The sequence below is a fragment of the Blennius ocellaris genome (genome assembly GCF_963422515.1).
Source record: "Blennius ocellaris genome assembly, chromosome: 8".
NCBI lineage: Eukaryota > Metazoa > Chordata > Actinopteri > Blenniiformes > Blenniidae > Blennius > Blennius ocellaris.
In genome coordinates this window covers 20,460,364-20,483,664 of record NC_137657.1, presented here as the reverse complement: position 1 = coordinate 20,483,664, position 23,301 = coordinate 20,460,364, and the positions used below count along the sequence as shown (strand labels likewise).

At 43.3% G+C, this 23,301-nt stretch overlaps 3 protein-coding genes across 3 annotated transcripts; all 3 read left to right on the top strand.

Annotated features, from left to right (window-relative positions):
• Positions 1-418: 418 nt before the first annotated feature.
• Positions 419-6,944, top strand: LOC308133243 (uncharacterized protein; the record flags this gene model as incomplete). Its single annotated transcript, XM_080500544.1, has 2 exons — positions 419-607; positions 2,937-6,944. 2 exons carry the CDS (start codon positions 419-421, stop codon positions 6,942-6,944), a joined length of 4,197 nt encoding a protein of 1,398 aa, XP_080356670.1.
• Positions 6,945-9,194: 2,250 nt separating this feature from the next.
• LOC308133241 (uncharacterized protein) lies at positions 9,195-10,416 on the top strand (the record flags this gene model as incomplete). The annotated part of the gene is made up of 2 exons (XM_080500542.1): positions 9,195-9,268; positions 9,466-10,416. 2 exons carry the CDS (start codon positions 9,195-9,197, stop codon positions 10,307-10,309), a joined length of 918 nt encoding a protein of 305 aa, XP_080356668.1. The 3' UTR covers positions 10,310-10,416.
• Positions 10,417-12,402: 1,986 nt separating this feature from the next.
• Positions 12,403-22,456, top strand: znf576.1 (zinc finger protein 576, tandem duplicate 1; the record flags this gene model as incomplete). Its single annotated transcript, XM_080500541.1, has 8 exons — positions 12,403-12,838; positions 14,298-14,807; positions 15,121-18,588; positions 18,721-18,918; positions 18,995-19,087; positions 19,179-19,356; positions 19,596-19,800; positions 20,855-22,456. The coding sequence occupies 8 exons, from the start codon at positions 12,403-12,405 to the stop codon at positions 22,130-22,132; spliced, it is 6,366 nt and encodes a 2,121-aa protein (XP_080356667.1). The 3' UTR covers positions 22,133-22,456.
• Between the last annotated feature and the right edge of the window lie 845 nt (positions 22,457-23,301).

Sequence of the window (23,301 nt, the reverse complement as noted above, 5' to 3'; positions counted from 1 at the left end):
ATATTATGCACGTGCTAAATAGCAGCATACGAAAGAAATACTCGCATTCAAAGTGAAAGCCATCGCCGTTCTCGTGTGTCACCACAGGCGTCACTGCAGCCCATCCTGTGTGTTAGCAGACAACCGACGAAGAAGAAGATGGCGGCAGCGGAAACAAAACAATAGAAGAAGACGCGTGTGAAGGGAGGGCGCGTCGTCTTAATGCGCATGCGCACTTTCAATCGACTGATATTTCCTCAACAGTCGGAACAGTGCAAGGTTCAGCTCCAATAACTCACTTATTTATCGACATTCTAAAATGCGTCGTGTCCAGTCTTTGCACTGCAGATGAACTGACTTGAGGAACAGTTTCAATAACAACTGGTCTGGTGAGAAACTAACTCGCTCAGGGTCAGCTCGCTCACAGAGCCACGCCAAGATGGACGAGTCTGTCCCGGCGGAGATCAGCGAGGACGCGATGGAAAACAACCCCAACGAGGGCGAACCATCCCCAGGAAAGGACGCCGATCCGTCGACTGGAGACACTGCTAACAGTGAGTATCCTGCAGCTATTGGCATCCGGGTCGATCTTGTTGTTCGTTACGTGTGGCAGCGCGAGGGTTCACGTGTCCGTGCCTTCCCACGCCGAGTTCGCCACGTTAGATCGTACAGACAATTAAACACCAGGAAAAATGCACATAGAGTTATGGTCCATCTCGTGTATTGACCAGACGCAGCTCCCAGTCTTACAGAGCGTGCGGATATGGATCAAAGTCTGTTTTGTTTTGTTACGATTTTAAAATATTATCTGGATGCAAACACTGCTGCCAAAGTGCCAATGTGTTTGATCTCGACTGGTTCACATAATCGATGCAGTGTGGGCTTTTATTCTGGTACTAAACACATTGCATAATAAAAAAAAAAACTAGTTTAACATCACTTTGCACTGGTGTTGGATTAAAACTTGATTAAATATTGTTGATATCCAGAGACAACAGGCTAATTAGACAAGTTGTTGTAATGCAGACAAACATAACCTTAAAACGATAACGGATCAAATGACTTGTCTTTTTTGTAATCTTGTTTAAAAAGTGGAGACAAATAAAATACATTTTAATAATTAAAAATGTCCTTTGCTGCATTATTGCATCCAGGACATCTTCCTGTTTTTCAGTCAATAAGAAAATTGGAATTTTTTTCAAGTATTTCATTTTTAAATGCTTTTTTTAACATTCATTTTTAATGTGTACACATTTCTCGCAATTGTGACGGACACATACCGTTATGGATGAAGATAGCAGCACAATAAAGCACCGAAGTCTGAACATTTTCGTATTTCAAAACTAAATACCATTTGTGGGAGTGGTCAAGTAATTGTATAATCAAACTGTGATCTTCCTCAGCCCAACCTTTTTTGAGCCACGGACCGGTTTGATGTCAGGCAATATTTTCACGTCCTTAAGGTGTGGCGGATCAATAACAACCATATAAAATAAGATCAACACAAAAACTATGGTATTTTCTAAATATAATAATAAATGCGAATTCACTGTGTACTTCTATGTCTTTCTACTTACTTGTATGTTATTCTTCTGTCTCCTCACTGGGCCTTTTCTCCTTTGCAAAGAAACTTTCCAAAGACAATTGTTTTTTTTACTAATTTTTCTCACTTATGGGTTTAATATCAGCGCTAATGTATCACGTGACTGAGACCAATTCTGTCATTTTTCAACATAAAAGATTGTTCAGACTCGGATAATAAATAAAACGGAAATAATGTAAGTTTTTTTCATTCTTTCTGTGCGGCCCGGTACCAAACGACCCACTTACTGGTACCGGTCCGCGGCCCGGGGATTGGGAACCGCTGATCTACTAATACAAATGGTTCTGGCGACGAACCGTATTTTGGAATTCGGTTGGCAGTAGCAGTTGTCGCCAGCTTTCTGTGCAGGTTAATATCCAAACATTTGAGTTGAATTTTGTGACACAGTGCAGTGGTACATGTCGCCCACAGTTTCGTCGGAAATTCAGTTTTTGGGGCCGCGATTTCTGTTCAGTTTCAATGCATTTTTTCTTTAATGAATGGGGCATGTTTCAAGCAACAGTTGCAGACGTTGAAACAGTTTTCATTCCCCCTGTTCAACAATGAAACCTAAGCAATCTCACACCGGAGATTTGCATGAAGCCGGTGCAGGGAGCCGAGATTTGACGCGTCGCAGAACTTTTGTAAACCGTCAAAGCTCTATCGTGGAACGAAAACACGGAACAGTTTCAACAACTGCAACTGCCCACTTTATTTCTCACCTCAAATGTTTTCAGAAATACTGTTTGCTGCACTGTTTTAGTCATAAAAGAGAGAGTTTGTGATCAAGCTGCCATTTTGGCTGGGTTTTAACTCCTGGAGCAGACACCCCCTAGTGGCCCGCAAGTGACACATCCAACCAACGAGTGATTTTTTTTTTCTTCAAGTGGGTGAATCCGATACGAAAGAAAAAAAACACCCCTGTGAATGTTTTTGCACTGACTGGTGGTGCAACTCGCTAAAGCATCATGTTTGCGGCTTTGTCATAAAGTGATTTTTATCTTTAATGTTAACTTTTATAGTTTTATCATTTTGTAAATTGTACTGTCCAGTGGTTATACTGTAACTTTGAAGCCTTTTTATGTTGGGGGGGAAAACAAATAAAGACATTGTTTGCACCTGTGTTTTGTTTTTCCTTTTCTTTTTCTTCTGTGGAATCAGGAGTGGCTTTGACCTCCTATTTTCCCCTTTTCTATTTCTAGGGGTTTTCTGCTGTCGAGATTGTGGAGAAGCCTTCAGGGAAGAGGCAGCCTACTCGGAGCATTGCAGCCAACACCCACAGGATAACTTGAGCTCAGGCGACCAGTTGGACAGTGGACAAAAGGACTGTGCCACACCTTATTTCTGTACCTTATGTTCACTCTCATTTGTTGAGTTGCGTGATTTCGACCTGCACATGAAAAGTCACGAGGAGTTCCCCAAGCAGACGTCTGGAGGTCCGATCAATTCAGGGACGACTAAGCATCCGACCTTCGAGTGTCCAGACTGTGGGAAATGTTACGGTGTGATCGGACATTTGCTCAACCATCAGCGCTCTCACAGACTGCCCTCCAAATCAGTTTTTCATGACCTCGAACATTTGAAGAAGAAGTCATTTCAGTGCGAGTCTTGCGGGAGGAGTTACTCGCGAGCGTCGGCTCTTGACGCTCATCGCCGCTGTCATGAGGAAAAGTTGATCAAGTCGAAAAGCAAGAGCTCGGGAGACGCCCCGCAGATGAGCGAACCTTCAGTAGAAAGCAAGCCCAGTGAACCTCAGGTGGAGACTGGTTCGGAAAACCTTTTCAAATGTGTATGTGGTAAATCTTTTTCCGCCCTGTACCGCCTGAAAACACACCAGCGATTCAGCCGCAACAGCCAGTGCTCTCCAGAAGAACCGAAACAAAAGACAAAGAAGAGCTTTAATGAGTTCTCCTGCCAAGAATGTAACAAGGTTTTTAACGGCCACCTCGCTCTCTTCAACCACCAGCGATGGCACGCTAATCAGTCTCCCGATTCCTCGAACAAGTTTCCATGCGAGGATTGTGGGAAAGTGTTTATGACGCTCACATTCTACTACCGGCACCGGCGCATGGCACACGGGGAGACTCCCTCCAAGTCGTTTCTTCATCAGGTGTGTCAGGTACAGAAGAAGGCGTTTGAATGTAAAGACTGCGGGCTGAAGTTTTCCAGGGCTTCTGCTCTACACGCCCATCAGCTTCATCACACGGATGCTTTCGAAGAAACTGAGAAGGGTGCGCAGTCGGGCTCCAATCCGTTAACCCAAGAAATAATCCCAGAAAGTGGCCGAGATCCAGTGGATGATCAGCAGACTTCTCTGGAAACAGAAGTGCAACAGGAGAGCTTGTGTGCCGCCAGTACAACTGAAGAAACTCACAATAACGAGAGTGAAGATGACATGGAGAGTTATGAACCGGGAGATTTCAATGTACAGGTGATCAGTGCAAGTGAGTCTGAGGGCGAGGAAGTCCAAGACGTGAATCCCGACCTCGAGCTTGTGTGTGAATCGGATCAGGACATGAGAGACGACGCAGGCGGTTTCCTCCACAAAACAGACATGGACTTAAAAATCGTGCAGGTCGACTTTGACCAAGCCGACGAGTCAAGCGTGCAGACGACAAAGGAGGCCGAGAGCACGGATCGGTTCCGTTGTCCCGAGTGTCACCGCTGGTTCCCTAGTCCGTCATCACTGCGCATGCACAGAGCGTGTCATGGCGTTCATAAGAGGAGACATCAGATTGAAGGTCAGTCAGCGGAAATATACTCGTGTAATACCTGTGGCCATCAAACAAGTAGCTTTGCAGCACACTGCAGTCACATACAAGCACACAGTGGTCCCAGCCTAAACAATGATGTCGTCCTTCAGGAAGAGGGAGCAGAGGCGGCAAACTTAACATGCATCGAGTGTGGTCAAAACTTTACTCGTTTTTCTGCTTTTGTAGCTCATCAGTTAAATCACCCAAAAAGCAAACCGTTCCAGTGCCCAGATTGCATGATGTCATATTTGCACGCGTCTAGCTTATACACCCACTTGAAAACCTGCTCGGCGCATAAGAGGAAGAACCTTTCAGACACCAAAAAAGAATATAATCCTAATAAAACCCTGCTGGGCCCAAAGGTCTATCACTGTGAACAGTGTGGAAAGGGTTTCTGGTCTTTAGGGGCTTATTCCCACCATAGGCAAAGTCAGACGGAGTGTGCGGACTTGAGGCTGAGGAAAGGCTTTGCAGGGTCTTTGCACTCCGCTACTGGACACGCACGCTCCTCAATGAAGGTTGCATGTCCGGTTTGTGGCAGAAAATTTCGCCACAAGGGAATCATGACGTTGCACATGCGTAAACACGAAAATGGAGATCACAAATGTGAACTGTGCAACAGGTCGTTTCGCCTCTTTTCCAGTCTCGTCAGGCACCAGGTGGTGCATAGCGACCAGTTACTTCCACCGCCAATCAAGTCTTTCCAGCATCAGGTAGAACAGTTGCAAAAAAACACATACAGCTGCCCCGACTGCGGGAAATTGTTTTCGCGAGCCAAAGCGCTGCAGTTTCATCTCAAAAGCCACGGCTACGAGACTGGGCCTGCGCCATCTTCCCAAGGATCCACAGTCAAACTGGAGGATCTTCAGTGTGCGTCGTGCTTTGCGTATTTCAACAACAAGGTCTCGTTAAGGGCTCACAAGAAGCTTTGTATTAAAAGAGATGGTCCAGATGTCAACAAGACGGAGTCGTCGCAGATTATTGACGCCGTCCACACACAGCGAAGCTCTGATCGATTAAACAAGCAAACTGAGGTAAAGAATGAGCTGGACAGTAGAGAGGTGAAGATAAATGACACAGATGAAGTTAACTTAAATAGTCCAAGCAAACGCAAACTTAAATACAAATGTGAAAAATGTGATGAGAGTTTCTCGGTCATTCGAGCTCTAAATTTTCATCAAAGAATTCATGGTGCTGATTCTGCCACACTAGCCGATTTGAAAGTTTCTGCCACGCTTCAGGATCATAAACGGGTGGGGCAAAATAAAAGTCCATTTTATTGTTCAGAATGTGGGAAGCGGTTCTTGACTAACGCGGCTCTCGGCTCCCACAAACGATGGCACGGTGAAAAGAAGGGCTCGCCGTCCACCGCACGCCGCGACGTCCTTAGTCCTGAGGCACAGACTGAACCTGAATCAAACCAAAGTGAGAAGATCAAGGAAGGTGTTCAATCTTCGCCTCCACCTTCCAGTTTTAAGGGGGAACAAAGTGTCAAAGTGGAGGCAGCAGAGCAGCATGTGGACGAGCGGCGGGAACACAGTCCTGAACGGGCTGATCCAAACTGTCGTCGGAGCGGGGCCAAGTCCGTGAAATCTAAAATCCACAACTGTCCCATCTGCGGCATGACCTTTGCTAAGGCAAAAGGTCTGCAGGCCCACAACTGGCAGGTGCACTCAAAGAGCACAAAAGGGAGAAAGAAAATACTTTATGTTGATCAAATGGAGGACTTTGTCTCTAATAATGAACAAGCGAACCAGAAAGAAGATTCGTCGGCTGTAGAAACGGCCACACTGACGACAAACAGCAGTCCTGTCGGCAAAGTAAGACCGAAAACTGTGTCACCTGTGAAACCCATCCATTGTCTGGATTGTGGGAAACCGTGCAGCTGCGCCGGCGAGCTCCTCAATCACAAGAACGTGTGTGTGGAGTCCAAACGGGAATCTAAACCGGAGAGCCAGACTCCCGAAGCCACGTCCGAGAGCTCCCCGCCGCTCAGCCACACGTCGGAGCACGCGGTCAAATGCTTCTTCAAGTGCAACAAGTGTGGGAAAGCCTTCCAAACGGAGGAGCAACTGGGAACGCACAAGATAAAGGCAAAGAGCCGGCCGTACTGCTGCGCTCTGTGCTGCCTCGGCTTCTGGACCGAGGACCAGCTGCAGCAGCACCTCGCCTGGCACGACGAAGTCCGATGTCGCCTCCCCAACGAGGTCCGCTACCGGCTCAGCGCCGCCCTGACCCCAAAGCCCCCAAAAGCCCACAGCAGTGGGACGACTCTGCAGTCCTCTCCCGCGAAACGAGCTGCTCCCGAGCCCGGCAGCCAGTCGCAAAACGGCCACAAGTGCCAGCACTGTGGCAAAGCCTTTCTGTCGCCAGCCGCTTTACACAAACACGAGACGCAGCAGTGCGACCACAACAACTTGTACCACTGCTCTCTTTGTCCCGGGACCTTCCGTGGAATACAGGAGCTCATCGACCACCACCAGGATTGTATGAGAAAGTACGAGCAACCGAGTGAAGCTGCCGTATCGCCAGGAAATCCCGAGGACCTCGCCTGCCTCGAATGTGGAACTACTTTTCACAAAGAAAGTGATTTGCACCAGCACTATATCGAACATGCCCGTGGTTATTAGAATAAAGTGACACAGTAACAAGGACACTGTAGATTTTCTTCTTCTTTTTTTTTTTTTTTTTAACTGCCAATGATGAGCTCACAAAATGTTTCTCTGGTGTTGTTCTGTTCATGATCTGGGATTCTTGATAATGAAGCTGTGGTGTTGGTTACCTTCTCAGGCTTTCAGTTACACTGGACTGTATCATACGCGCATGTGAAAGTAAAACTGCGTTTTTGACGTTATTGCGTCGGCATCTTAAATGTACAGGCTTTTGAGCCTCCGTTCTTCATCGGACGTGGCATGAATGTGGGTTTTGGGATTACGCTTTGAAGTTTGCCAAGGTATAAGAAAAAAGCTGTAAAAACATTTCTGCACGTGGCTCCTCTTCCTGCATTTGAAACTAAAAGCGCTGTTAACACTGGTTTTCATCTTATGACTACATTGAAATAATTCTGCACAAGAAAGTCTTTATTTACCCATTTTGCTGCTGATTTTCTCATTTCGGATGTTTTGAGATTAAAATATTTGCATATATGATTGACAACTGAACTATAACAGTGTACATGTTTACCTTTTAATGTAGATTGGTTGAATATGATGCTCCGAGATTTAGCGTCACACTCCCGTAAACTAACGACACAATGAGCTGGATGTTGTGTAGATATTGTTTAATTATTTGACTCCTGTGTTTTCCTTGCTTTCAGTGTTAGAAATCTGTGTTGTGGCAAGATGATTAAGTTCCTCAGTCTAGAATAGCACTTTTTGTTCTAATACAATATTTTTTTGGTGTATAAAGAATTCTTGTTGATTTTTCCATTACATGACCAATATACAATTTGACTGCTTCTTTAACTTGCTGTTGTGGAAACGCCAAGATCTGTCAAAGATTAAATAAAGGGAATTCCTTTTTTTTTTTTTGGCCGAGAATTTTTGCATTGTGTGAATGATTTAATGTCTATCATCAGGACACACCTTTTGTAAAGCATATGTGGGGTTTCCTTGAAATATTTCTGGTTCCTGACAACCTGGTTAGGTAATGCCATGAGCTGTACACTACATTTTCCACAGTTATTTTTTTTACATATATATATAATATTAGCCTGGAGAATTTAATAAATGTTTTAAACATGGTGTGTCATTGACCATGTTTAATTAGTAGTATTTTTTTTTTTTTTACTAAGTAACCAGTAGATTTTTAAATGTAACTGCTGTGATGAGTTAAAAACAAGCATCAAAGAATTTTAAGTTGAAGTAAGGGGTTCATTTAAAAAAATTGCTGAGGTAAACATTTTCAACTCATTTGTGGTTGTTAGAAGAACTGGGTAAGAACACATTTAGTGTTTTGGTCATACAAAATTCTGTTATTTGACTTTTTTCATTAAATGGGACATAAAATTACCGGAAAGCTTGAGTAAAATGTGAAATCGATCTAAAAGTTTAATCTCATTTATGGTCGTATACAGAGTTTTTACCTCTTGGCTCTGTTTCCATTGTCATCAGATTTCACAGACGCCAGCAGTTCTCCAAATGTTAATGGACTGTATGGAGAGAGAAAGGTTGCAGCTTTTATTTAGGCTGCAAAATGCTAAAGTTCTAACTGGAGGACACCACCTTCCTAAAACCAGCTGAGTGAACCTACGAAGCTGCTGCTGCTGGAGAATTATTATTGAAGTGTCACACTCGCGTGTCAACAGGTGACGCACTGATCAATAATCACCCTGCAGGAAACATGTAGTTGCATCGTCAGTAGGAATAAAAAGGCTTGAATGTTTTTTTTTTATTTAGTTTTTTTTATTTAGTAAATCTTGACTATATAGACTTCTCACAGCTTGAATTGAACTACAACTTAAAGAACTTCTTTATACCCATTCGGCAGAGGTGGCTTAGAGAAATTAAGTCGCAGCAAAACATGACTACATGAAAACTTAAAGAATCAAGAATCAGCTTAGTTAAAAATACAATATGAAAAAAACTACTTTCTTATTGATAAATAGGAATCACAGCTTTGTGATTTAAAAAAAAAAAAAAAAAAAGAATAATTTGCACGTCAATGAACTTCCAATATCAAAATGACCATGGGATGACAATTTGTCCTACAAACTGTAGTTATTTGTGTCGACACAGGTTGCATATATGCAAGCTTATGTTGTTTTTATTTCCCCTTTGTAGAAACAGAAGGAAGCATTCAATGTGAAGATTGTGGACTGACGTTCGAACAGCAGGAAGACTACACGACTCACCTGCACCAGCACGCTCTGGAGGACGATGATGGTACTGCAGAGGACAACAGGAATTCAGCAGACCCGATTTCTTGGAGAGTTGAAGAAGAAGAGGGCAAAGATGTGAGCAGCTCGGAACTCGCGCAGGTTCAAGGTGACGGACATTCCTCTGCTGCAAGTGTTGGGCCGAGGAGTTTCTATACCTGCCCTGTGTGCGGAAAGATTTATATATACCAGGTTTCATTCCTGAAGCACCAGAAATTACACGAACCGCCAAGTCCACCAGTGAAAAGGTTTGTGATTGAGCCACTGCTGCCAAGGTATGACTGCCCAGATTGTGGGTTGTCATTCATAAGGAAAACGCGCCTCCTCAGTCACCTCAGAGTTCACAGGTCGCGTCGCACAATCAAGGCATCGATCCCTGCATGTGAACAGTGCAACCGATCCTTCATCTCTGTCAAATCCTGGATGGCGCACCTCGAGTTACATCGACAGAAGCCCTTTTGGTGTCTAAGCTGCGCATTAGGCTTTTTAACTGAAGAGTCCCTAGATAAACACCTGCAAAATCACAGTGTGAAGCAGAGGAGACGCCCAATGGGGCCCGACTCGTTGAAGCGGGTCTATAAAGCAAGGACTTACAAATGCTCGCTGTGTGGGAAGAGCTTCTACAATCCCAGAAGAATGCTTGTACACAAGAGAAAAAAGCATAAATTGCAACTGCAGTGCCACGGTATGGCCATGGGGGATTCCACACTCACTGAAATGAAGGGAGAGATGGAAACAAACACCCTCCCGCCAAACATTAACGAGGAACCGGGAACCAACGCAGAAGGGGAGGAGCTGCCCCGATCAGAAGAGGATATGCAAGAAAACCCGTGTGAGCGTCCAGAGCAGTCCGACGACGACGACGGTGCAGATCCTGAAAGCTCCGACTCGGATTGTGGGGAACCGTCGCATTGCCTCAGCGTTCCCAAACCACCAGACACCGCCGGGTCACGAACGAAAGAGAAGGTTGATGGCATGCACCGAGAGCACAGATACTGGAAGTGGGAGTGTTTCGAGTGCGACATGGGCTTCGATGAAATGGCAGGGCTGCATTTACATTATATAAAACATGCAACCGGAGAAATACCGATGATACAAGATGATGATATAGAGGCTTGAAGTGCCACAGAAGAATATATGATCTTATACTTTTCTTTTCTTTTTTTTTTTACTTGTCTTTTTTTAAGTTCTATGAGTCCTTCAACATTTTTTTCAACTAAATCATGTGAACCGCTGATAAACTTGAGTCTCCTTGGGGGATTTGACAATTATTTAACATCCATTTTTAATCACAAATCATGTTAATATCCATTATATTTTGGGTGTATTAAATGAAATCTTTGTTTTGCAAGGTGTTGAACATGAAAATCTGACCATAAACTGAGTTCAAATGACAATAAAGTGCATTAGAAACGATTTTTGGCGCTCATCATTCTGTGTACGGAGGGTGTTAACAGAAATATCCTTCAATTGATGTATAGCAAGTCAAAATGGTGGCGTAAATGGAGCTTTGGAGGGGATTGAAGGTTTTCTAAGACACTGAATGAGGCACAAAGTCAAATCTTAATTGACTGTTTCCTGAGCAGTGACGGCTCTGGGGCTACTGGGCAGAGCTGCAACGTCATGTTTAGATGAATTACCTTTAATTCAGCTTAAGAAGGTAAAACAGTATCTCCTGATACCAGCTTGCAACTTTCCCAAAAGGGTAGTTACATTTCATCAGATAAAAATAGGTGTTTTCAAGAAACATTTTTGATTTGTTTCCATTCTGCAATATGTAATGTATGCATGTTGGTGATCTTAACCATATATCCAAATAATATAAACACACAATCTCCCCCCCCCCCCTTTTTAAATAGATAAATAGTAAGATGTAATCCACTTAAATCAAAATGTAAATATATAAAGGTGTTAAATAAACTATACATAAATTCATTTTATTTCAGTTGAACTCTTATAGCACAACAAAGCATCTCGACACTTCCGACACTAATGAAATATTTAGGAAATTGCCCAGTAAGTGTAAGGTACTTGCCCTGTTAGTCAGTGAATATCAGGCCTCACATATGTCTGGTGGCTCATTCAATGCCAGTTGATGTGCAATGGTACACATCAACTGGATGGATAAGATAAGATAGCAATTTAGGAATTTCCTGAAAGGAAATACAAAACAATGAAAACATCAGCCACATACACCACTGTTGCATAAACGTTAAATAAAAGTTTTAAAAAGTTGCAAGATAGTCCAATTGTTTATGTGAATATAATGCAAGTTTAAAACAAAACTGCTATACTCTCGTATTATTTACATAGATTGTACAAAGGGCACTGGCGTGTCAATGTATATCTTCTGTAATGGTGTTTAAATAGCCATTGGTATTTTGTGAAAACGCGATAAGATGAGCAAGTTACTAAATAGTAAATTGTCCCATAAAGGGTTAAAAGAAGATGCAAAATTTAAATATTTTTGAAATAATTTTCTATGTTTATTGTCTTTTTTGGAAGAAGCGCATTTTGTCCCAATTGAATAGTTTGCTGTTCTCAGAGTAATTACAAGACTACAACTCCCGTGATTCCTCGCGTCACAGTGTCGGACGTGACGTCACCGCGTCTGTTTCGTTCGTTCGCTTTGTGAATCGACGTACAAGGCAGAGGCGAACGACTGGGCCTGGGTGAGATTAAAGCTTCGTTTTCTTTATAAATTCACACCGCCAGTGTTTGCACAGATATTAGGGCGCGCAGTATTTTCTTGCGTATGCGCTATGTGAGTTTAAAAACGTTCACGTTTGCGCCCTCACTTCGCCCGGAGTCAACAAATCGAGCCATATAATTCAATATTACATGTGATTAGTGGTTCACAATCTGGTTGGATGGGGGAGATAACTGAAGAGACCACCAGCAAGATGAAAATGTGTCCTAGCCAGACGTGAAACGTTAGAAATGTGCTTCCTCAGCAGCTTCCTGCAGCTGCCCTCCACATTATTCTGTCTTCTATTGTAATTCAAATGGTTGAGCTCAGTAATTCTCCAGTGTCGTGATGGAAAGAGCAAAGATGCAGTTCCACCACCATGCTTTCCTTTAAAAAAACGAAAAAAAGAAAAAGTATTACATATTGGCAGTACAATTGCTGCGTTATTTATACCTATGTGTGTCTCTTTGTGGGTCAAGGTCCCTGAGAAGCATGCCCGAAAGCATCTAAGAAGAAAGGAGCCATGCAGAGTCTAACGCAGGCTTACGAGGGCTCCAGCACCGTGACCGCATCCACCACAGAGCCACCACCAGACCCTGAAGCTGAGCCGGCACACAGTCGAGAAGATGCTGCAGAGGAGGAGAATCTGTCAGCCGGTCCTGCTGCGAGGGACACAGCCATCACTACGGACGAAAGAGAGACTGGAGCGCAAACAGCAGACACTCCCTGCAGTACAGCTCAGATGCAGCTCGATGCTGTTGATCAGACACCAGCGTGCACTGAACCAGACGCTACAGCAAAGCCAGAGGCCCAGTCGGAACCAGCACCTGATGGAAGTACCACAAGCAAACCAAAAGCAAAGGATAAAAGCAATGGCAGGAGATACTTTCCCTCTAAGAAGGCCATGACGGATCCTTTAAAAATGGATGTGACCCAACCGCTGACTGATCTGCTCACATGTGAGTATTTTACCTTCTTATTAATTTCAGTAATTAAAGAAATGGTCAAACACTTGTTTCATTTGCTCCCTTTATGTTAGGAACTAGAACACTGAAGCAACACAGCAAACATGAAGTTGACACTTGAATATTCTGTTAAAATAATGCAAAGAAAAAAACCTAAATGTTTTTCAAAAAGCTTCAGTGAAAGTCATCACTTCATATCAATAATCATTTTGAGGGTGTTTACAGCTGAGACAATACTCACATCTAGAAATAATTCATTTACATTACACTGGTTAATTGCAGTATTTCATGGCATGTATACATAGATTTATTATTTATCCATCTGGACTTGCACCATTTCTTAATGTGGAGGTTTTTATGTTTGTAGATTTTTTTCTTACATATGCAATTTCCCTGTTTAGTGTGTGTGTATTTTTGTGTGTACTGCTGCTGACAACACTGTGAATTTCTCCATTGTCCACAATAAAGTATATCTTCGGTATATCAACAGGTTTGTCTTATAACCCATACATAATTCAGTTACTGCTCTCTTGACCTCTGCTTGTGGATAATCAGTAGCCCAAAGACACTTGTGCAGGATGAGATATGAGAATGAAGTACCAGGCATAGGATTAAAGCAGGTTTGGACAACTCAGAGTGCATCACAGGTGATTAACAGTGATAATAAGAGGAGACAAGGAAGAATGTGGAAACTTTAATACAAGATAAGAAAGAAAAAGGCATTTAAAAAATACTGAAGATAAAATATTACAATAATAAAGGCAAGAGGGAAATAATCATTAAAAAAGTCTGATATTGAATCATATGTAATAGGAAGAAAAATTATGTTTTAATTTTATTCCTCATACTGTTCCAGTGTGTCAGAATAGAAGCTGAAGGACGTCTGAAAAGATCTTTATTCTACATTTCGAGACGACTCACAGAGCCAAACATGAACAATTATCTGCGTGTCACACGCACTCATACACAGTGAGCATGTGGGGCATTTTTTCCGTTACAAGATCAAAATTGCTTGAAAAACAAGAAGATCATATAAGAATGAACCAGTGTGGGGACTTTTAAACAGGTGTAATGTGCTCTGTCCTCCTGGTCCTGGTGGGCAGACGGACTGCAGAGTTTTCAGGTCCTTCAAATCATTTGCAGCCATCAAATCAAACTGGGGGGGAAAAAAAAACATGTCATAGAAATTCAGTGTATCACTAACAAGTCAACACACTTTAATTATGTTTTAGGATGACACATGGACTTGGTGACCAAACTAACAACAAGCTTTAACAAGTATTTGTGTATGCATCAGACATACATGAACCATTTCTTTTGACTGGTAAATGTGTTGTGAAGACGTGCGTTCATAAATATGTTCATATATATGGAGACCCAAACATGTTTTCTATGTGCATCATTATTCTTTGTGACAGCAGTCTGACGCCATTCTTGTTATGTTTCCCTTCAGCCACTCAGCTCTCCCTGCAGTGCTTCGCGTGCCACATAATCTTCAATGACGTCAAGTCCAAAGAGCGCCATGTGAAGTCCAACCACCCGACAGAATATGAGCAGAGCATCCTGAGGAATGCCCTTTTCGCTTGCTACGTTTGCGATCACTACTTCACCAACTCTACTGAGCTCATGGCTCACCAGAAAGCCCACATAGAGAGAAAACCTTTCAAGTGTCCCATCTGTCACGTGGCGTTTAAGAGGACATCTGAGCTGACGGCTCATAAAAAGAAACATTTTGGCCAAGACGGTTACACCTGCGCTGACTGCGGGAAACCCTGCAAAACCATGACATTGCTCAAGTATCACCTGCGTAAGCACACTGGAGAGAAGCCGTTCCTCTGCACTGACTGTGGAAAGAGGTTCACCACATCCAAAAGTTTGATGAACCACATGGCCGCACACAAAAATGGAGATGGTGAACCTGGAGGAGGCACCACTTCTAAAGCACAACCAAGGAAAAAAAACGGTAAGAAAGATGGCTCAGTTTAAAATCATTCATGATAATATATATATATATATATATATATATAAGTTTTACACGTCAATCCATCGAACCTTTGGTTTCAAGGTGCCTCACTACATTCTGTCTTTGTTATCTACAGGCGCTTCTACGGTAACGTATCCTTGTTCTGTATGCAAGGCCACTTTCAAGACTTTCAAGACGAGGCAACATCATATGAGAAAAAAGCACAATTTGTTGCCTGCCACGGAAAGCAATGCCCCCCAGCAAGTAAAACAATGTTTACCAATTATAACGCCAATATCTCTTTGCCAACAAGCACTACTCCAGGTGGAGCCCAACGGACCGCTGCAGAAGGTTGATGGCAATATTGATACGGAGCAGATACGCAGAATGATAGAGTCCATGGGAAATATACAAAGAGTAAATCAAGTTGTCATATTGGGGCAGGTACCACCAAATGCCCCACCACTTGAAGTGCCGCAGAACCTTGGTCCAACACAGATAGAATTGTTGGGACTGAAACAGACTGAATCGAACCCTTTGAACAGTACATGTCCTTCAATGGAGCAAACTATTATACTGGAACCTATTACACCAGATGGACAACTAGAAAATCCCTCTTTCTCAGAATTGGGTTCACAGCTAGCAGCAGGTGGAAATATCGAGCTGACACTTGTTCCCGCTGAAGAAATCGTGGTAACTGACGGAGAGGTGGTACATCAGATTCTTCACCAACCTGGGATTGACACGATCCACTCGAACCCCATGGACACAATCATTTGTCAGAGCGAGGCAGATGAGCTCAACCAAAACCTCGAGCAAACGGTCATATTAGAGCTCACTCCTGCTCTGATACCAACTGAGGAGCTGGAGCATTCACAAAATGTGCCACCGAATGAAATCACTTCCTCCTCTCTCTTACCAGCCAGTGAGTTTGAGACTCCTGGTCCGACTGTGGATGGTACTTTAATTGTTGAGCCTGGCACCAGCCTGTCAGTCCCAACTTTACTGTCAACCGTTGAGTTGGAGCTGACATCATTACAACCAGAGCAACAAGACGTCCCTTCATGCTCATTGGCTTCTCCAGATAGTCATACACACATTCAAAGTGAGTCTGACTCTAATCCTAAAGCTGATGCCAATTCTCAGACACAAACAGTCGACGAAGAGCAAAGTCACCCCGTGGTGGATGGTGGCCAAATGCAAAAGACGGAGGAAAAAAAGCAGGAAGAGCCATTTGACAAGTTGCCAGTCAATGACAAGAATGCAACGTCCCCAGCAGAGGACCCGCCTGCTACAGAGCAGGCTAAAGATGGATGCCAGACCAAGCAGGTACTCCGGATCTCAGAGTCGCCGATGAACGTAATGTCAGCTCAGGAGCTGGTGAAAGTACGGAAGAGAAAGCCCGCCCAGGCATTTGTCTTACAAGGGTACGTGCAAGACGTTTTTGGATCGGTGTCTCGGCACGACTTGCAAAATGATGCCAAACCAGCGAAACGCCAAAGAACAAGAAAGCCTCACCTTGTTGTGAAGTTTGGACCACAAAACAAGGAAAAGAAAACCATGAAACAGAAGAAGCTCTCCAAGCAGCGCAAGCCAGTGCAGGAAAATGTGACAAGAGGTAAAATAGCAAAAACAAATGAGTCAGAGAAAAAAGTCAGTGGGTCAAGTCAAAAGTCGAAGGGAAAAAAGGGGAAAAAGGACAAGACGGGGAACGTGTTATCTGCAGCCATTACACAGTCCACTTCTCCAAACCAGCTCTCACAAGTAAAAGAGGATAAAAAGAAAGGTAAAGTAAAAAAGCAAAAAGAAGCCCCGAAGGGAGTGATTGCACACAAAACTGTAAATTCACAGATTTTTAAGATGAAAAAACAACCCAAAATAATGCAAAAGGATCAGCCTAAGGCTACAAAGGGTGGGAAAACAAAGAAAAACCTTTCAACTAAGGAAAAAGTGGAGAAGGCAGAAAGTCCAGGTTCACGCATAAAGCAAGACTCGTTACTTCTTCTTAAAGGTCACAAACAGCCCCAGCTCAAAGTTTACAAGTTAGACCCTTCAAAGACCTCCAGCCAGCCACCCGAGGTTTCACCTCAAGACTCCCAAACCAGGACTAAAATCAACGACAAAGCCAGTCAACTGAGAAATGAGCCCACATCAGAAGAGAAGAAAAAGGGAAGACCCAACAAGAACCAGAAAGCTCTGAAATTGTTACCATCGCCGCAGCCTTCCCCTGAACCGGCCGTGACGCCGCCCACCAAGCCCAAGACAACCAGGAAACGTAAAGCCTCCTCAAAAGTGGAGACGGAAGGAGTGATAACTTCGAAGCGTGACTTGCATTGTAAGGACTGTGGAGAGAGGTTTAGTGAAGTCTCCTCCCTCCAGAAACACAAGACGATGGTGCATATTGTTGAAAGTCCCAGTCTCACATACACAAATGGGAACATATTTGAAGGCGTCTCGAGTTTGGATATTTACCAGCTCCCTAAAGATCATATGGTTGTCGGGCTTATGAATGCTGCAGCAGACTGGGATACGGAACCAGAGATGTCCTTAGAAGACAGAGAGCGAAATGTCTCTTTTCCAGCTTTAATTCCTTCCCCGTCGTTACCTATTCCTCCTGCAGATGTTGAAATGAGTGCCTATGAAGATGTGCTTGGGACGAAAACAGGAGCAAGCGATCAACCTCCGAGCTGTCCAGAAGGTCGCTCACCGTCACTCGAAATGAAAAATAACAAGGAGCAAATAAATTTTACATCAGAATGTTCTGCGACTGACCTCGCTCCAACAAAGGCTTCTGAAACAGCGGCGGTCCAGCCATCGGACGAAGACAAGTTGGAAGAACCGACTCCAGCGAGCCCTCGCATCAGATCTGAAGTTCACAGCAACAAGGAGGAGGACATCAAGGAGGACTTAGTCCTTGAGGTGGATTTAGTCACTGTCGGCGAGCAGAGTGACAAAGACTCTGCTTCCCAAAAGGAATCAAATGGGAGCTGTGATCCAGGGAATCCTGAGCACGGTAATAATGAAACAACTGAAAGAGGCTTGACTTTGCAAACAGTGTCCTGTTCCACTCATCCAGTGGAGGTCAAAGAAGAGGAGGTAGAATTTCTAGTCCAGAAGAAAGGGGATGGAGAGAACATCGTCGTCAGGAGGAAGACAAGAATGACAGAATGTGTGAAGAGCGACATGAACTCAAAGGCGCTTTCAGGAGAAGATACTGCCAGAGAGACAGAATCAGAAAAAGAACCAGATGAATGTAACGTGGTTTATGAAAAACGTGCCATAACTCCAGATTCAGGAGCGATCAACAGCAAGACTGGCACAGAAAGTTCTCCGCAGGAGGAGGAGTCCTCTGAACCTGCTGCCAGAAAAGTTACGGCTCTTCCCATTGGCTCGACTTCAGAGGAGTCTCACGAGGAACAATGTGTGCTTGAATTGGAGTCTGTAAACACTGATGTTCACCAAGTAACCGACGAAAGAGGGCTGCAAGGACAGGAAGCAGGAAGAGAGGGCGACCAGTCTCCTGGGATCATACTGGAGAAGTTCCTCTCTGGACCGAGGGCAGCGGCCAGTTGTCAGGAGGTCAAGGTGGAAATTGAAGCCACGGGAACTCTGCAGGTTTGCCAAAACAGACCGGATTCAAGCGGGCCCTCGCCCAACACGTCGGCTCTTCTGGTGAAGGAGGAAAGCTGCATCATGCTGAGTGATCCTCAGGCCACGCAGAGCAGCAAACGCATCCGCTGGAACGTGGAGCCAGTGAGCGATGACAACGCCATCGTCCCATGTAAGAAGAAAGCAACACAGTTCTACAATTTAAGAAAATCCACTCATCATCATTACCGTCGTCATTACATGCCCACTTTTTCAGACGTTTGCTAAAGAGCGTGCTTGTCTCTTTTGGGGTTTGTGCTTTCAGTCATGGACGTTGGAGAGACACCAAGGGACGGCAGCATCTCCCCAGAGTTCAACACAAACCAGTGTATCTTTTACCCGGTGAAGGAGGAGGAACGGGAGGTGGTTCTGGGAGCCGCTCAGACCAACACAGGGACTGTGATTGCTGAGGGGCCCAGCGACACACTTCAGGTCCAACATCAAACAGTAGAATGTAATACATGTGAGTATTTGTCTTTGTTTATTTGAATAGTGTTTCGCCAAAGACTAGCTATTTTAATTGGACTCTGTTGAAACAGACGAAAGAAGCCTTTCTTCACAAGACTACCAGGAGACAGGAGTTCAACGTTTGATATCCGAAAAAGGAGTCAGTGTCTTTGCTAATCGACAAGGTTTGCTTACTCTTCCATTTGAATTCAAAATGTTTTTTTTGTGTTCCAAGTTTGCTCATTTTGATTAATCAATTGATGTTTGGACTGTCAGGCCTTGCGCAGCAGCGTCCACCAGACCTCCGGGACTATCTTCTTCAGAGTTCTGATGAAGAAGACACGGGAAGTTTTGAACTGTCTGATCCACAACTGGACTCAGAGGTGGCGATAATGGCCTATTTCAGTAAGGACCAAACCAACGCCCCAGAACGTCCAGGGCAAGCATCTGGAAGGTACAGTGAACCTTTTTTTTTTTTTCTTCCTGAACAAAGTACAAACACATAAAACAATAATTTATTCGATTATAGCAAATGCATATTGAAACTTAATTTGTATGTTGTCTTACGAGACAAATACAGATGAAGGATGTTCTGCACACCTGGTTCTCATGTCATTATTGCCAGTGTGTTACTGTTTGGCTTTCATATGTGACGCTCACTCATTAATTTATTTTTCTGTCTTCTTCCTTCAGTGAATCGACTTCCTCAGACTTGCTCCAAGTTCCAAGAGAAAACCGGACCAGAGATCCCATTGATTATTTCTGCGCATATTTTAATTGGGACACCTGGGTAGAATTCACCAATTGCACTAATAAACTCTCCAACATGCCAAACCCCGTCACGTGCAGGGAAATAGCATGCTTCGTTGGGATTCACATCGCAATGGGAACTTTGAAGGTTTGTGTTCCTGTTTATTTAATATTTTAAATCAGTGGTTTTTAAAGTTTGAGGATGAACCTCCTAAAATAGGGGCTGCACCACATTGCACACATACCAATCTCACACCACTTTGTCCCTCACGAACGACGGCTTTATGTGCTTCACACTATAACAAGTTATTGTTAAAGAACTCTTTTCATGCTAGATAATGCCAGGGTCCTTCACTTAAAGTAATGCTATGACTTTAATTAGACTCCTAAAAAATAGTTTCAGTGCTAAAAAACATGTTTTAACCCCCAGGAATCAGTATAAATGACCAACTCCTCAAGTCATTGAGGACAATAATGTCCACTTCACAAAACTGCTGCAAAAGATATTATAGACTATTATATTTCATTATGTAAATATTTTCGCAAACTTCAGTTCTGATTAAAACTATAGAATATTAAGTGCATGTCAGAATCAATTATTTTGAATGCCAGTTTGTTTACATGATGGAGATTTCTTTTAATGGAAAAACACATACAAACTTGAGTTTTCCATAGATAAGTAACAGTTTTTTAATTTTTAAAAATGTGTGTACTTTTAGAATGAGAGACATTTTTAAAATTATTCTTGTGGTCATTACAAAATGTAATTGTACGTTCTTCAATGTTTGGGTTTCTGTCAAAGTCACATTTATTGTCACATTTGACAATAAAGCTGACTTTGACTTTGACTTCTGTTGACTTCATCCATTTTTATCTCAAATGCCTATTATTTTCTTAATAATAAGAAATGTTGGGCATAATTCATGCCCAAGCATGAATTATTTTCATTCTTTATTCACTTCTTATTAATAACGTAGTCATAAATACACGACAGAAATGATATTTACTATTTTCCACTTGAATGAAATTCAAAGCTGGACCATAATTTCTCATATTTTGGCATCACATCGTCAAACTGACGATGTGATGCCATGATTTCTTGACGTCTTCCTCGCGTTCCACACTTTGAAAGCCACTGTATTAAATGAGGACTGTTGGTTTGACGTGATCACAACTTCATTTCATTTGTCGTTACTTTTTAGTTCCCGAGTCCGAGGCTTTACTGGGAGGACTTGACCAAAGTGCCCTTGATCGCTGAAGCGATGCCACTGTCCCGGTTCCTGGAGCTGACCCGCATGCTCAAGTTGACTTCACCTTCGAAGGATCCAGCGGATCCAGATGTCCCGGAAGCAGGGCAAGATGGCGACTCTTGCAATGCACAGCTGGACGCGAGCCCAAGCGGACAGTGTATAGCGGGAGATGGGCAGGGCCAAGATGAACCGCCAAGTGGTGCGGTTGCATCGAAACCACCTCCGGACCCCTTGTGGAAGGTTCAGCCGATATTGAGACGTTTCTCCGCAGGCTGCCAGACACTGACACAGAACGGCGAATACGCAGTCGACCAGTATCCACTTCCTCTGACTGGCAGGATGTACAGCAACAAGCCGTCTCTCTACTGCACTACATTAATTGGATTTAGTGGCCTACTGTCACATGTGGATCTGAAACTGGACCTCTCCGACAAAGAAGACGCCGTAGAGAAAATGGTTTCCAAGGGTAGTATGGTCTTTCTTTGCAAACAGGAGCTCTCCACGCCGGCCATGCTGGAGCGTCTGCTTGCAGCTGGTGTTCACGGGGCGGGCCGGGTGGGGGGAGCGCGGGGGCAGATCGGGGACGAGTTTGTGAGCTCAGACGGCAAGCTGATGCTCCGCAGGTCACACTGTGGTTTCATACTTTCTACTGCTGGGAATGGACAGAGGAACATGGCCTTACTCACTGACAACTTCGAGAAGGCTCAGACGTCGGCTCGCTTGAACAGAGATCTGCAAAATCTTTACAAAACCCCCCTCACGGCGTCCACTCCGACCTGCTGGCCCCACGCGGTGCTGTGGTACCTTGCAGATCTGGCTTTGGTCAACTCCTGGCTCACGTACCAACGGGATTACAGGGCGGCGTCTGCACCTTTGACTCTCATGGCCTTCAGACTAGAGGTGTCCAAGGCTTTGATACTCTCCAGTGGCTCAGATACGCAGGATTCGGCTCCTCCTCAGCCCCCCGAAGAGAAGGCCCGTTCAGGGAGTGAAACCCCCCATCCACTCGTGGTGGAGGAGAGTCCCCTACCAGACGCCGCCACACGGTACGACGGTTCAGGCCACTGGCCGGAGCAGCTCGCGGAGGGAGAAGGAGGCCGGTGTCGCTTTGGGAACTGTCAGAGAACCTCACGGGTGCTATGCCTTAAGTGCTGCGTCTTTCTGTGTATCTCGCGCAACCACAACTGCTTTCTGAATTTCCACAACCAAGAAGGTTCGGACAAAGAGTAGAAACATCTCCTCTGTGTTTTCTAACGGTTTTACTTTTAGAGTGCACCTGTTTATAATGTCTGTAAACTTAACTCCCCTTTCGTACAACTTTCCCATGATGCCTTTCACTGGCAGTGTCGTTCTGTGTATGGAGTTATTGAGCCAATATAAGAAAGAATTTTCCTCGAGAAGTGTTACAAAAATATTTATAGGTATACACTGTGCTGCAAAAGAAGTGTAATACTGTTTTAACATGATGCCTAAATGATGCTGTTTTTTTCAATATTTCTTTTTGTCCTGATCTAGTTTACATTTCATGATTAGTTATTTTACATCAAATACATGAATTTCAGAAAAGAATAAAAGACTTCAACTGCTACTTTTTTGACTGATGATCATGACTAATTTTGTCATAAAGCATATTTTTTCTATAGTTTCATATCAAGATGTCATACATGTCGAACAAAGACGTGAAGTGGTTACATATGTATGTGATTCACAAAGACACTCAAATTAAAAATGACAAGAGTAGAAACACAAAAGTTACAATAGATTTAAAATACTACCGTAATGATGGAGAATCTGGCTCGTATGGTTTAGCTCACGAGGTTGAGCACAAGAACTGGATTCCTCTGCGAAAAGAAGAGAATGGAGCAACTCGGTTCCTTCTGCAGGTTAAATTAATTTAATGAATGTGTATAGCTTTTGCTCAAATCCAAGCACATAAATTGAAAAAAATATAAACTTGAAAAAACTTTAAACTTGAAAAACATCAGTTGGAGCATTGGTGCACTATGTGTACTGTATATGTATTGCTAACCTTTTTTTTTTTTTTTTTTACCAAAACTGTAGAAGGTCTTTCTTCAAAGTTTTAATGAGTATTGCATTGTTAAACCAGCAAATGGTTGGTTTAGTTTAGATATGTTGTACAAATAAAATAAAAAAAACAACAAAATTTGTTTGTTGATAATAATCTATCAAAGCTGTTTCATTTTGGATACATTAATTTATGTTAAATGCCCATTATAATGAATGGTCATTTAGCTGATTTGCAACAACTTTTTTCTTGGATTTTAGAAATAAATGGAATATTGGATATTTGTAACTTGTTAGAATAGCTGTAATCAAGGTTAGGCTTTTTAAGAAGAGTTTGCTTGGTACAAAGCCTGTTACTAAAAATAAGTTGATCT